At 36.0% G+C, this 15121-nt stretch overlaps 1 protein-coding gene across 12 annotated transcripts in view; it reads right to left on the bottom strand.

Annotated features, from left to right (window-relative positions):
• The window catches only part of DLGAP1 (DLG associated protein 1), a 417012-nt gene that overhangs the window by 137669 nt on the left and 264222 nt on the right, over positions 1 to 15121 (bottom strand). For 11 of the 12 annotated variants that reach the window (XM_084510659.1, XM_084510658.1, XM_084510653.1 and 8 more), the window contains one exon: positions 2317 to 3342. In XM_084510659.1, coding sequence (XP_084366785.1) covers positions 2317 to 3270 — 954 coding nt within the window. In that variant the 5' untranslated portion in view covers positions 3271 to 3342. Of the gene's footprint in view, positions 1 to 1309; positions 1488 to 2316; positions 3343 to 15121 lie in introns of those variants that run through there. The other variant, XM_084510656.1, reaches the window with a different exon arrangement.

The following is a 15121-nucleotide window of genomic DNA, read 5'->3' as shown; positions in this document are numbered from 1 at the left end:
GAAGGTCACCAGGAAAACAACAGATAATCTGAATACTGCTACAGCCCACTGACAGAGTGATACTCTGTTGTTGTTAACATATATTCATATAACAGGACAGCCAAAAGGCCTCAATTATGTTCCAGACCCCATTGTGCTGGACACTGGGGAAACACAAAAGGAAACAATGTCCAAGCCCTAGAGGGCTTGTAGAATGAAAAGATGAGTGATGCAATGAAGAGAAAGGCAATGGGATGCATTCAGCCTTACTTTTTATGATCTATACCTATTTTTTATCTTTTTATACTGCCAAGAGAGAATAATAATACTGACCTGCTCCCTTAAATCTACCCTGTTCTGTTTGAGTATTATTTCCAATGTTAATCAAGACCCGATTCAAATTTTTTTTTTTTAAACAATTTCAGTCCAGTTACATTTCTCTGACTTTTACAAACAAGCATACAATTAGAAAAATGAAATGAAATAAATGAAATGAAATGGAAAACTAAAACAAAACTATGAATGTGAACATAAACAGTATGAGAAAAACAGTATGAGAAACACAGAATTTAGTTATTTTAATTCCTGCCCTTAACAGTTGTTGGACATATTTTCATACAGACACAGATAATGTCCTCTAATTCCACTTCAAGGGTCTATTCCCATCAGTTAAACATTGTCTAAAAGTCCCTATGGAGGTGTTCGTTTAAAGCCGATGCTGGCACAGTTTTTTGCTCTTTTCTAGCCATCTGGTCACAAACTGAGTTGTCAGCTATTTTATCAAAGCCTGAGAGGAAGATCAAAGGAGTAAACAAAAACATCAACAAAGAAATCTCAAGGTCCAAAGTAATCACAACAATTGACTCTAAAGTAATAATTTATTGTCCCTCACAGAATTCAGACAAAAGAGACTTAATACAACAAATCTGAAAAGGCTGTAACCTTAGGCTATTCTGAAACCCCTGTCCCTCCCCAATCCATAAGAACAGCTGTAAACACACTCTTAGCACTCTTATTATCCCGTCTTCACACTCCACTCTCCCAGTAATTAATAGAAAATACACCGATCCACTTCTTTACATTTAAAGCTTAGAATCCCAGATGCTGGCATTCAGAATTATTTTGCATGCCATTCAATAATACCTTTTAAGATCAATTTTTAAATGTGTATGCCTCGGTCCTACGCTTTTTCTGCGTACTGGTTTAAACAACAGAATGTGAAAGCTGACTGTATCATTAAAGCACCCATATGAGAAAACTCCTTACAGTTTCTATACAAATAGACAAGAGTCCCACTACATTAAAACGAAACCAAATTGTCTCAGCAAACCTCTTTTTTCCTCATGGTCTTCTCTCTTCTCTGTGCAACGTTGTTCCATCTTACACATACACTTAGATGTGCCATAAGTGCTCCGTTTTAAAGTGCAAAAAAGCTATCCACAGCTCCCCTAAGAATGAAACTGTTTTAATATTTTCTGATCCATGTTCCTGCCACAAACATTCACCGGCAGTATGATAGCTCCAAGAGCAGACATCTGATTCTTGACATTTAAAGATACAATACTGGTGAAAAATAGTGACGCTGTATTAACTGCAAACAGCTTGTGAGGGAGTAGGTGATGTACTCCTAAAATGTATAATCAGAACAAGCAATAATTTCAACCTTTTGCTTTTATATTTTTGACTCAAAGCCATGAGAAAGAGGAATAGCCAGATAAACAAATCTGGACACTTTACAATAAGTATTTTATGAGAATTTATATGCTATGACAAAAAGGAAAGTAGATTGTTTTCCAACAGGATAAAGTATTAAGGTACCTCAAAGTTACTCAAAAGGGTCTCAGAAGCTTTCATAATAAAATAAGCAGCAAATGAAGGCAAATCCTGAAATTACAGAAATCAAAGAATTTGTATCCTGGTAACATTCATTTAATTGACATTGTAATGCTAACTACAAGCACTACAACATCACATTCTCTATACCCCTACTGTGACTGCCTTATAAATTCAAAAAGTACACAAAGAGGTCTTATTTTTCCCACATGAAAAAATTAAGCCTGTTCTAACATGAACTGTTTCTTTGAAATATTGAATGCTGACAAAGAAAGAAAAGAGAAGAAAAAATAAAAAAGAAAAAAGAAAGTGAGAAAAAAAAGAAGAAAATGAAATAATAAAAAAAAAAAAGCAGATTTATTTTTAATTTCATCTGCATGGCCCCTTGTTTAGTGATTAGAAATCTCTCAGGAAAGATGAAATATCAGAACAAACCTCCATCCCTCACAAACACCTGTGACATGGCAGAGCACAGTTAACAGAAATCAGTTCTCCACACTGTACCTGGAGGTACTGACATGACCGTTCCTGTTGACACGTCTCTGACTTCAGCACTGTCTGGTCCATGTTAACTGATGCTTTCTGGTAAACTTCACGGGCTCTGCTCACGGTTAATGTAGAGGACCAAGAGCTTTTCTTCATTAACTGGGAGTCCAAATTCACAGGCAGGTTTGCACAGGTAGAGCACTTGACATCATTATTGCTTCTGGATGACTTCACAGTATGTTCACTAATAGTGTTATAGGCTTCCATAAAGTATTGGGAAGAAGAACGATCAGGACATCTTCCCATGGTCATGACCCCACTGGGACCATGATAAATGCAAACATCATTGTCCAAGTTGTCATCTGAACTCCACCATCCTGATGCATTGGATCTGGGCTTACCTTCTGATCGCCTTTCTTTACTCTTGCTGCGCTTCCCATACCTCATTGTCTGTGACTCCTCTGGGCTTGCTTTACTCCCATTGACACTCCCCTTGGATGGTCCCTCCAGTGAATGGGACTTGGTAAAGAGCTTTTGGACAGAATGAACCAGGTGCCGGATCCTCCCTGGGCTGTCGCTGCGGTGCTCCATGGCAGTCCGCTTGTACTGCAGAGTATGGTAGCCATCCCGATTCAGGGGCAGCTGCCGCTCAAACTGGTCCAAGAGGTTGGCAGGAATGCGATTAGTCTTGTTGGCAGTTCCATGGGGAACCAGAGCACACTCGTCCTTAAGTTCATGGTGCGAGTTGTAATGTCTCCGAGGAAACGTGCTGCTGGCAATCTGATCATTGTACGGCACCATACACTCTGCCTGAAAAGAGTTCCTTTGAGTGTAGTAAGGGTGGTCTGCAGGATGAGGGTCCACTGGGTTTAACAAATATGGCTTCCTGTCCGGGTGATGTGGCAGACTGTCACACGGAGGGTCACAGGTAACCCCATGATGATGACTACGGCTGCTAGATAATCCCTTCATCGTTGATGCAAAGCAAGTCCCAAAGTCATCTAATACGTATGGCTATGCAACGGGCAGGTCTCAGAGAAAGGCCTAAAAAAAATGAAATACAGCAGAGGCCATGAGATATTCAAGCTATGAGAGAAAACAACACGTGCATTTTTAGCATTCATTCTTACTATAAAAATAATTGGGATAGACCTTCTTGTATTCTTTTTCTCACATAATCTTTCCCATGGCAGTAGTGATACGGGATGCCTAAATAACATACAAACAAAATGATTTTGTTTTCACCAGCTAGAACACAGATGCAAGTACATTTGTACATTTTCACTCGTACATTGCTTTAACAGTGTAAGGGATTTCAACACTTAATATCCACTTGCAGTTATTTGGCCCTGAAGTTTCTCACAGTGTTATAGACTGTTGTTTACTGCTAGTTGAAAAAGAAAATCTTCATCACATGTGATATAATAATCACATGGTTTGAAGCCAGATAGCCTCATTTCAGCTCTGCCACCAGCAAAAGGCCAGACACAACTGTTGCTGCAATCTCTGAGCTATTAATGCATATATTACAGGGTTTCAGGACTTTCTTATGGTACCACCTCAGCTCCTGGTGGGCAGATGGGAGACTTTAGAGTATGCCCTGTTGTACTGCACACAACTGGAATGAGAGTCACTCAGCTACCTTATTCCCTTCCAGAATGGCTAATCAAGTTTTACTACCAGAAATGTCAACCCTGAGATCTTTCCTAGAGTATTAATAGATACTGCAAAAAGCTTTCCCCTACTTTCTTTCAGTGTTCTCTCAGATACAGTTCGTGTTTTAACAGGTTGTAGACATTTTACCTACTGGTAAATTGGCAACAATTAAGTTTTCTAAAATAGCTTAAGTTGATGTCAGTCTGGAGAAGCCTACTTTACATTTCATCAGAACATATTTCATATTTTCTCCTGAATCTGTGGTAAGCTTTTTCAATATGTTTCAAAGTTAGAGTGGATGTCCTTCATTTCACTCCCCCTCACTGGATTCCTAAAATACAGAAAATGTTCATTCTCAGGAGACCCTGAATTTGAAAACCAGTTTTCAAAATACCACAAAAGGCACTTGAAATACTCCAAATGCATGAGTTCACTGGCTTACTTGAAGAGGACTAAGGTGCCATGGTCTGAGGCACTTATAAAGAACAAAAACTGTGTATCCAGAGAGCTGGCCTTGTCAATTATACTGAAGTGACAGTACTATAGTATATAATCTACCAGTTCTAAAGAGTTTTTATATCCCTAACAAAACTCCTTTAAAAATACAATCCATTAGAATGTGTAACAGACAACATCCAAGGGGATGTAGTAGTAAATCCATTACTTGAATCATTGAAAATATGGCTTGATCAAGAATATCCACTCAAGAACAATACCACCAAAGGATATAAAGACCAAATCAAAATCCTCCAATCTCTGTTATCTATGAATAGATATCTATCATACTTGAATGCTTGTGAGAGCAAGGCTTCAGCCAATTAATTTTTATTTAATTCCACTAACAATCATGAAAGAGCCCTCCAGATGATTAATCTTGATTATCTTAAGGCTAACAATAGATGAGTATGCCATATAAGATAAAAATAGTAGAAACTTGCCCCAAAGACATGAGAAAGACACAGAAGTACAGTAAAGTGTGTCATCCCCAGAACCAGTGATACATTTTCCTTTTTTTTTTTTTTTTTTTTGTTATCTGTACGGCTATGAATTTTTCACTTTTTTATGCTGTGGAAAACTAGTATAGATAGACAAGGCCTACCAAAGGATCAATAATTTACAGAATAGTGAAGTCATGACAGGTACAGAGAACGTAATTGAATAATTAAGAACATGTAGTCTTAATATATTGATGAAGCAGAATGGCTGGGCTGAGGAAACACAAAAAACAACGTGATTTATAGGCTGGGACAGAACAGCTTGGGACATCTTGAAGGCAAAATGAGTTTAAAAGCTGTGGGTATGGTTTGACTGATGAGACCAGCAATGTTACAAGAGGTGTTTTGGATGGACTGGCAATATGGATGCTAAGGAGAATGGGCAAGAAGTCTTAAAAAGTGAAAAAGTTTATGAAAAGTAACATGTATCTCTTATAGAGAAAAAGAATGGGCTTTCCATAAATCGTGGAGGTAGATATAACAAACTTGGCTAAACACTGCTATATGAGCTTGCATGACATGTAGGATGGTGGAAATGTTTAAGAGAAAATATAACATTTAGTTCTATACCCATTTTGAATCTGAGCTGTCAATGCATCTTCCATGAGGAAGTGCTGGAGGAAAAAGCAGAAAATAGATAGGATGATCTACCCAAAAGGAATTAGAGGAACAAACACAGGGAAAAACAGAGAAGATATGCTTGTGAAAGCATATCACAGAGTTACAACAACAAAAAAATAATAAAAAATTGAAGGTGGATAAAGCTTTGCAGGAACAGCAGATTGAAAAAAAGGAGTAAAAAAAAGAAGTAGCATAGAGTGACGGACAAACGAAACACAAAAGAAACGGCAACCACCAACCTGTGTTACAAGAAGGGGTGATGGTAAAGGTTTCAAAACCTGGGAAAAATTGTAATTCAGAGTAAAAACCATTTATTCCCAACTCCTATACTGGTGTATCTGTAAGAGTTTTTCTGCTACAACCACATGGAAAACCTTTATCGAGCTATAGACCCTGAATTTACCCTGTGCCATTTATGTTAAAAGACCATGAGAATTAACTAGATTGTAGACTTGCTTTACTTCAGTTACAGTATTGAAAGTGGAAAGAATTAGAAACAAACAAAAATGTCCCAAGGTGCACCTTCCAGTAAGGAAAGAGCAAGTATGATGTGCTCTGCAGTGAAGGAATAAGTGGTGCTTCTCTTAAATATGTAGTGGGTAATTCTTCTTCATGGAAAAAAATAAAAATAACAGTACCTAAATCATCCTCACACCTCAGCCCCACTTTAATGTGTTAATATGTTCAAACATTTCTAGAATAAATAAACTTTACTGTCTCATCTAGTTCCATCAGTATTTTTCAAAAAGCATGCATCATTTTCTATAATTGTGTTGGCTGAACCTATCAACAAATGTTTAGTTCAATTAACAGCTGGAGACAGGGCTACCTTATCGTGTCACGAATAGCTGAAAGGAAGCAAATTTAGACTTTTATTGTATTATTATTTTTTGGCCAAACTAGGAACATTTAATTACTCATGAAAGAAGGGAAGATAATTGACGAACATATTGCATATTAATAAACAATAGAAATAGCAATTCTACGGACAGCAGACTAAAAACACTTGATAGCATGGAGTAAATGAGATGTTAAATAGATACAGGATTGTGAGGTTGAAGAATGCTTATTACTTTCAGCATTCACATTCTGTTTGCTTTTGTTTTCTTGAGGATGCCCCAGGTAAGAAGGATACAAATGTATTCATCCTTGCTGCTAATATGGTGTCCCTAAAGCACAACAATTTGTTGGAATCACTTAGTGGCCAGAACAATGCATAATTAATTCTAATCTGAAAATTAAAGTGGAAATGCATACAAAATAACAAAACCTGAATGCATAAAGTACATAAACTTTCACAAATTTTATTTAACTAATCTGTATTGCTTACTTGTGTGTTCCAAATTTATTCAAAAAACATGTCTTCAAGAAACATATTCTTTCCTTTAGAAATATGTGAAATCCTTTCTCTAATAAAGGACTTGCTGATATGTTACATAACCCCTCCAATTTTATTGCACAAGACTGAAGAATTATGTTTCTTACATTGTCACAGAAAGCGGTGAAAAGCAGTGAGGTAGCAAATGATTTCACTAAAAACATGCATATATAGGTATATAGAAAGTAAGCAGATAAAACAGGATAATGTAGCAGGTAGTACAAAATGAATAATTAATAACTCAAAATGACTACTATAATCAAAAACGGTGTGTGGTCATTAGTGACTTATAAATCTTCATAATTAGAAATTTCTTTGATAGGGTCAATATGAAGAGTCAACACTGAATTTTATTTCAAAAATCTGAATATGTTGTGGCAGTTCAAGATTCAGAGCAATGTAAACTGCAATATGCAAAATATGACACGATGCAAAGTATAAGGTCAATAACTACTAAGACAATTGTCAGAATAGCAATGATATGTATGTCAGTGTGTGTAGCTTAATTAGAAAAACAAATGAGATATAACAACATACAGAAGGTGGTCAATGTAACTATATTATGTGCAACATGCCAACAGAGAAGCCCTAGTTAAACATCATCAGGACCATAGCATCTTAAGCTTAATATTGTGCTTGTTCAGAAACTAAGGAGTGAGAGATGTTGGATATTTTTTGTTCAGTGAATACAGTTCTAAGACACTTTTCAGTGAGTTAGATGACACTTCTGAATCCTCAACTTTGTGCCAGGTTCAGAAAGCAAAGGGCTGATGCACAGTAGGAAGGCAATATAAACATGTAATGTCCTATATATATGGCTCTGACTGAGGAAGGCATGTAATCACATGCACAAATTGGAACATGCATTTGGACCATATTGAGACTCATACCTTAGACCACAGTGTTTTTGTTTGTTTGTTTGTTTGTTTGTTTTAAAGAAATGCTGGGTTATTGTTTGAAGTGAGAAAACATAAAATATGCATTTATGCATTTTAGCAGTACGATTTGGAGTCATGCTCCCATCTTATGTACTATGGCAAACAAAGAAAGATTCTAATTTCCATATCGAACAACATAGATTCTCAGCATTTGCTTATTTATTTACTCACATGCTATGGGATGTTCCCTGGGAAATTACTTTCCCTCCTTCTTAGACTTTTACAAACACCAGGAATGTATGTTTATGCTGAGAATCAAACTTTCACATGCTCCTCACTTTACAGCGGATCACTTTATCCCAAAGGTCTTGATATTTTGCAGCCATTCTGTATGGCCTTTCTGTTATATTTCATCACAGTAACGAAAATTTAGACATCAATAAAAGGATATGTACTCTAAAAAGCATCTATCCACATATTTTATTAAAGGTGTTCAGAAGAAAATGAGGTTTCACATTATTTTTCTAATTGATTTTGGCATGTAATATGAAAGATACTGTGCCTTGGGTAAAACTCTCAAGAGAGTGTGTGCATTTTGCTTCCCTGTCAGCAGTCACACCAGGAAACCAATACTTACAATATAATTTAATTTTGAACAGGAGAAGGGGAATCATCAAGAGAAATGTTTTGAGCACTAACATAAACATTCTAACAGTAAGTGGGAGTAACAGGGAAAAAATGTAACTGAACTCTAGGTGACCTCAGAGAAGTTCCATGAGAACTGTATCCATACAGAAAAAAAAACAGAGAAAGCCTCCCTCTTAAAAGATTTAATAAATAACAGTAATAATAATAAATCCTGTCTGCATCTAACACTCTAACACTCTTTAGTTTGTGCATACTTGTGGTGATAAGTTTCACATTTACTTTTGATGACTGTTTTCATCCATGTGCTTTTGGTGAGAAGCTGTGGTGGTCAGTAACTGGGTATTATGTTCCTCGAAGGTCTAGGCTTGTGTTTCTTTTCTTCATCTCTGTGGCTAATAGTAAGTTGATTCTTCACTGGGAGTGTCACAAAAACTGTAGTCATTAAAGAAACGTAGCGTGTAATTAATCTCTGAGTCATATCTAAATACATTACAAGGTCTGCAAGAATTTCGGCAGCAATATGTCAGCAACATTTTGACACAGACTGATTTTTTTCAATCCTGCTAGAAGTGTGACTGGCAATAGGCAGGATTGCATGCAAAAATCTTGGCTCTTCAAATTGAAATATTCAACTGTGATCATCTGCTCTTCCACTCTCCTCATTTGCACACACAATTAACAGTTAGCTTCTTAGAAATTCTGATCTGCTCCAGTGAGTAATAATATACTATGTAATTAGACTGCTCATGCATTTTCTGTGGCATAGGACACAGAGTTGCTCTGACACACTAAGGTAAAGCACATTGATTGGAGAATCTGTAGTGAATTCCACCATGAATTCAGAACTGCCAATCAATATTTTCTTTTCTCAGAAAGAAGACAGTCAGGAGATTATGTCTGTGTAACATGCATGTAAGAATATTGTATGTATATATTAAGCCAGATCATTTGATAAATGGCATATACGCAGCATTGAAGAATATACCTCATATGTAAGTTTAGATATTGCATTTTATTCTTCTCATTCTGCAAGATGATGAAAGTTATGACCTTAAACTTGTTATTGTAATTTATTATTATTATTATTATTATTATTATTATTATTATTATTATTATTATTATTATTTTAAGCAGTATCTACACTGAGTTTCCAGAATGCTCTTTGGGCTGGGGAAACACGGAAAAAGGATGAAAAGGAAGATACTCCAAAATTTGGAACTAAGTTGTCATATACATATCTGGGTTACTCTCTTTTGGGTTTCCTACTGTCACGCCTAAAGTCTGCAACTCTAGAGACCTTTCACTTGCTTTCCTCATAGAAGATTTCTTAAAATGAAAGGACTACAGTCATTACTTTCTAGCAATTGCAGATAATGTGATGTAGAATGTTTCTCAGGATATCTCAGGATTGCAAAAGGAGGCAAGTGCCAGGGACATGCCACATGTTTCTACAGTACTGATGGCCCCTAAAAATAGAGGGGCTATCACAGTGGCAAAAAACAAAACAAAACAAACAAAAAACCATACAGAATTAAATAAGTGATACACATATAGATATTACAGATATATAGATCCTTGCATGCCAGTCACTTATGTATGCTGAAGGCTTAATTTTTTCTAGTTGGAATGAAATACTCAGCAGATAAAACCCACATGCAGTGTATGCAATGTGCAGTACTTTCCCTGTGAAAGTCAAGTAACTCCATGCTCTGCAATGTGGCCATGCAGTGAAAATGAACACCCTTGCACTAAAAAAGCACTCAAACCTCATGACAAGTACAATAATGTGACCAAGCAAAGGAGCCATTGTAGAATCCAGTGACTGTTTGCCAGTGATCTAATGGAAGCTGCCAGTCAAAGTCAGAACTTGCACTATTACACAGCACTCAGCTGCATGGCTCACTAATACGTTTTCTACCACATTATTACCTGCTCTGCAACTCTTTAGCATGACATGTTTGCAATAGGAATTGTAGTTAAATTACTGCCTGATCTTTCCATGTCAGAAGTTTTCATGATCTTAATATCTTTTCTACTTGTATATTGAAGACATGATATTCACTGACAAGGCAAATAACTCACTGTTACAGCTTACAGCTTTGCATTCCTTATTATTTAGAAAAAAAAAAGCTAAACATTATGTTAAATATTTCTTTCCCCAGAAAAGAGCACCCATGTAATTTTAATTTAATGAAACATCATTTTATAAGATACTCTACAGCTCCATTCTTACTCACAGACCTTGACCTCAACTAACAGAAATAGAGATTGATTTCCTTTAAAAATATTTTTTCAAGTACATTGTGCTCTTTTAAGTCCAAGCAAACGTGAATTCTACAAAAACATAAGATCACTAGGGTCTCTATGCTTGCAGATGGCCTCCCATCTTTGCTTTCAATTGGTAGCTCAGTTTGAGTGGTGTCACCCCTGAAAATCTGTTGTCAGTCCCAGAAACTAATAAACATGGAGAAAGAAATTTACAAGTGTCATCACAGAGAAACTTTATGGAAACCTTCATAGAATCATGGAATGCTTTGGATTGGAAGGGACCTGAAAGAAGATTTCATTCCAGCCTGTCTGCCATCATCAGGGACACCTCCCAGTGGACCAGGTTGCTCACAGCCCCATCTAACCTGACCCTAATCACTTCCAGGGATGGGGCATCCACAGCTTCTCTGGCCAATCTGTTCCAGTGCCTCAGCACCCTCGTAGTAAAGAATTTCTTCCTTATACCTAATATAAGTCTATTTTTTTTTTTAAGTTAAGTTTTTTTTTAAGTTAAGCCATCACTCCTTGTCCTATTACTGACAGAATCCCTCCTAGCTTTCCTGTAATCCCCTTTTAGGTAATGAAGAGTTGTATATATTTGTAAAGCCTTACAGAATCTCTCTGAAGACCATTGGTAAGATTTTTGATGATAGTTTTAACAGAATGACACTACAGAGCCTTCACAGCTGGACAGCCCATATGTTACCCTTTCTAGCCCACCAGAAAGAAAAAAACTGCAAAGTCTGTGAAAATGCCTGTTATTTTAACTACCAGTAAGAACTACCAGCAAGAATCATAGAATCACAGAATCATTAAGGTTGAAAGAGACCTTTAAGATCATCTGGTCCAACTATCACCCTACTATAAATGTCACCCACTAAACCATGTCTCTAAGTGCCAGGTCCAACATTTCCTTGAACCTCCACTGGTGCAACTTGAGGTCATTCCCTCTGGTCCTATCACTAGTTTTCTGTGAGAAAAGGCTGACCTCCAGCTCCTAATACCTTCCTTTCATGTAGTTGTAGAGAGCAATATGTTGTAGAGAGCCTCTTCTTCTCCAGACTAAACAACCCTAGTTCCCTCAGCCTCTCCTCACAGGACTTGTGTTCCAGGCCCTTCATCAGCTTCGTAGCCCTTCTCTGGACATGTTCCAGGGCCTCCATGTCCTTATCATGGTGATTGGCCAAAAGCTGAACACAATACTTGAGGTGCAGCCTCACCAAAGCAGAATACAGCGGGAAGATCACCTCCTGCTGGCTACACTATACCTGACACAAGCCAGGATGCTGTTGGCATTCTTGACCACCTGGGCACACTGCTAGCTCATGTTCAGGTGACATTGAGCAACCTTAAATGCTTTTCCTCTACACAGCTTTGCAGCCACTCTGCCCCAAGCCTGTAGTGCCGTATGGGGTTGTTGTAGCCAAAGTGCAGGACCCAGAACTTAATGGAAAACGTACTTAGTCATATTGGTATTATGGATTATTGATTGTATCAAGAAATGTCAGCAATATGATTACCTTGCCCTGTAATGGACATATTCCAGATCCTCCCAGGTCAAGTATCCTCAGTATTATATTTTGATACGAGCTGTATTCCCAACCCAAGTTTCTGCAGTGATGCAGTAGGAAAAGAGATGAGGGAAACTAAGAACATTCTGCTCATACCCAAGGCCAATGAACTTCTGTGTGGGAGAAAACTGATAGAATAAACAAAAGCCCTTTCTGAAGATATGAGATAAATCAGCTCATCAAATGAGGTAGAAAGTTCATTGGGTTGGAAGAAAACAGTCATGCTTAGAACAAAACAGATTTTGTCTTATTTTAACCTTTTCCTCCAACTCAGTCTGGATGTCAAAAAACTAAACAAACAACAACAAATCAAACCAAACAAATAATAAAACAAAATAATGACAACAACAATGAAAACAAAATAAAAACCACCTTGGTTTGGCATGGAAACCTCTTAGTCAAAGGTAGAGCCTAACAGGACTGTAACATTGAACTTCCGGATTTTAAAGTTTAAAAAAAAAAGAAAAAAAAAAAAAAGAAAAAGAAGACAACTAAAAACTGACCCAGCACTCTTACATATGCTGTAGCATATAAAGAATATATAGAATATATGCAGTTAAAGAACTTTAGCTATCTTATCTTTCATGGCTATAGTAACTGGTTCATATTTGTTGTTGTGTATTTGCTCTTATATATTAGATGGAATGTAAATAATTTCTATTTTCATAGTAGAGCTACAAAATGGAGTTATATTTGTTGGATGTCATAAGCCACTTGTTCAAATCAACTTGTCTCACCTCACCTCTACTGACATAAAAAGTAATAAGAAACAGAGAAACTAATTTTCAGAGGATGAGATTTTCTACAAATATATATATTTTCTTTTTCCTGTAACATTAGTTACAAATAACTTGAAATGTCAATGAGTTTGAAAGTGGATGATTTTTCATGAAATTCTGTGAGAAACGTTTGTGAGCTGTGGCAAACTGGGAAAGAAAATTTAATTTATAAAGAATCTGAAAAAAAAAAAACCACGGTACTTCTAAAAAGTAACTTAAATTTATCAAGTAAGAACTCATAGAGTTCATGTCACATGAAAAGTGCAGAATGGAAAGTCTGTGGAGATAGTGCTCTTTTGGAAAAGTACAGCAGCTGTATTCCCTCTTGGTGAGTATCTTGGCCTCTAGCAGAGGACAAAACATCTCAACTTCTTTGAAGCTTCATTCAGTTCAACCTAAACTACAGAACCATATTTAATCCATAAATTTACAACAGCAATTTTAATTAAGAAGTTTTACAAAAATCCTGTAACAGCTACTTTGGTTTTCTTTGTACAGTATTCTGTTTGAAAACATATATATACACATATAAATATATATGTATATTCTAAAAGAGAATATCTCTATTTTTTTCTGCCATTACTTATGCACATGCCATTACTTTCCACTGTGCCCATGCCTCTTAAGTGGATTTTTTTAATGCATTTTTTTTTGGGGGGGGTAAATAGTTTCAATGGTGTGGACATATCTGAAAAAAAAAAGTAAATTTAAACATTAAAAAATGTTTCTGCAATGTTTGAACCAATGTGTTGAGGTATGCACACAAATGGCGTATGACAAGAATTATTGTAGGAGCTATGCTTATCCAATTAAATATCAGAAAAAAATTTATTAATATGCAGGTAAAGTCAAAACACAGATTAATTTCTGAATACAGAACACTTTTATTGAATCCCTGCAAACATCCTAAAAATATTTAATAGAAATATATATATATTTTCAGAACAGTGAACATATCTTAAACATTCCTGAAATTGTTTTAGAAATAACTTTTAAATCAGGAGAGGCAAAAATAACTGAACAAGTGACTTGATGAAATTACTCATTTTGAATAATAGTGATGTTGGATAGCTGAATAAGAAATATGAATAAACATGCTGAGAACTTGAATTATACAGGTAAGTTTTCTAATTTCATGGAACTAAATTGATTTGTACTTGACTGACCAATTTGTCTTTATCTGAATGGTTTTTGAGTGAACTTTTATCAGTTTGGTGGGTCATTTGGTGATTCATGCAGAACCTTTGATACAGGGAAGAATAAAATGGTACCCTGAAGTTAGGTGCCACCTAACTTCCTTGTGCAAGTGCTTCACATGCATGTTTGAAAGAAACTGAGATCTGATGATGAGGTGTTCTTCATTGCACTCTGTCCAGAGGTTCATCACAAATCACTGTGCTGAGATATAGAAAATAGTAAAAGAATTTCTTACTTTTAGGATGCCTTAGGCTCATAGGCACATTAGGAATTTCTACATTGGGGCCTCAAAGGTAATACCAAAGCACCAAATTCTGTTTTTATGATAGCCTTTGCAGAACCTCTCACATTGCTGACATTAAAAATAAAAAAAAAATAATTGAACTAAAATTTTATATATACATTTATAGTTAAGAAGTCTAAATAGGCTAAAATACAGTCAAGAATATTCCACTTCTAACTTCTCTGTATTTATTAAAAAGTGTTCATTGTAACTGGGAAATAAAAGTGAGGGAGGGAAATAGTAGAAGAGAAAGCACAACTTTAAAAGAAAAAGGAAGTGTGATTTTTTTTCTTTTTTCTTTTTTCTTTTAACAGTGTCCCAACTGTTATAACTTTATAGATATTAGTAGGAAAATTAAATAATTACTCTTGACTGAGAACATATCATGAGAATGAAAGTAAGTGAATGAAAGTGGAGATTAAGTATATTTACTTAATCTCCACTTTTAATATGTGTTAGTTTAAAGCAATAATAAAAATGCATTTCCATAACGTTTAGTAGGTACAATTTTAAAACATTGATAATATACTTTAAAAGAGAATGGTATTA

This window comes from Aythya ferina (genome assembly GCF_964211825.1).
Source record: "Aythya ferina genome assembly, chromosome: 2".
NCBI lineage: Eukaryota > Metazoa > Chordata > Aves > Anseriformes > Anatidae > Aythya > Aythya ferina.
The sequence above is the reverse complement of the archived record's forward strand: the minus strand, read 5'-3'. Positions and strand labels throughout refer to the sequence as shown.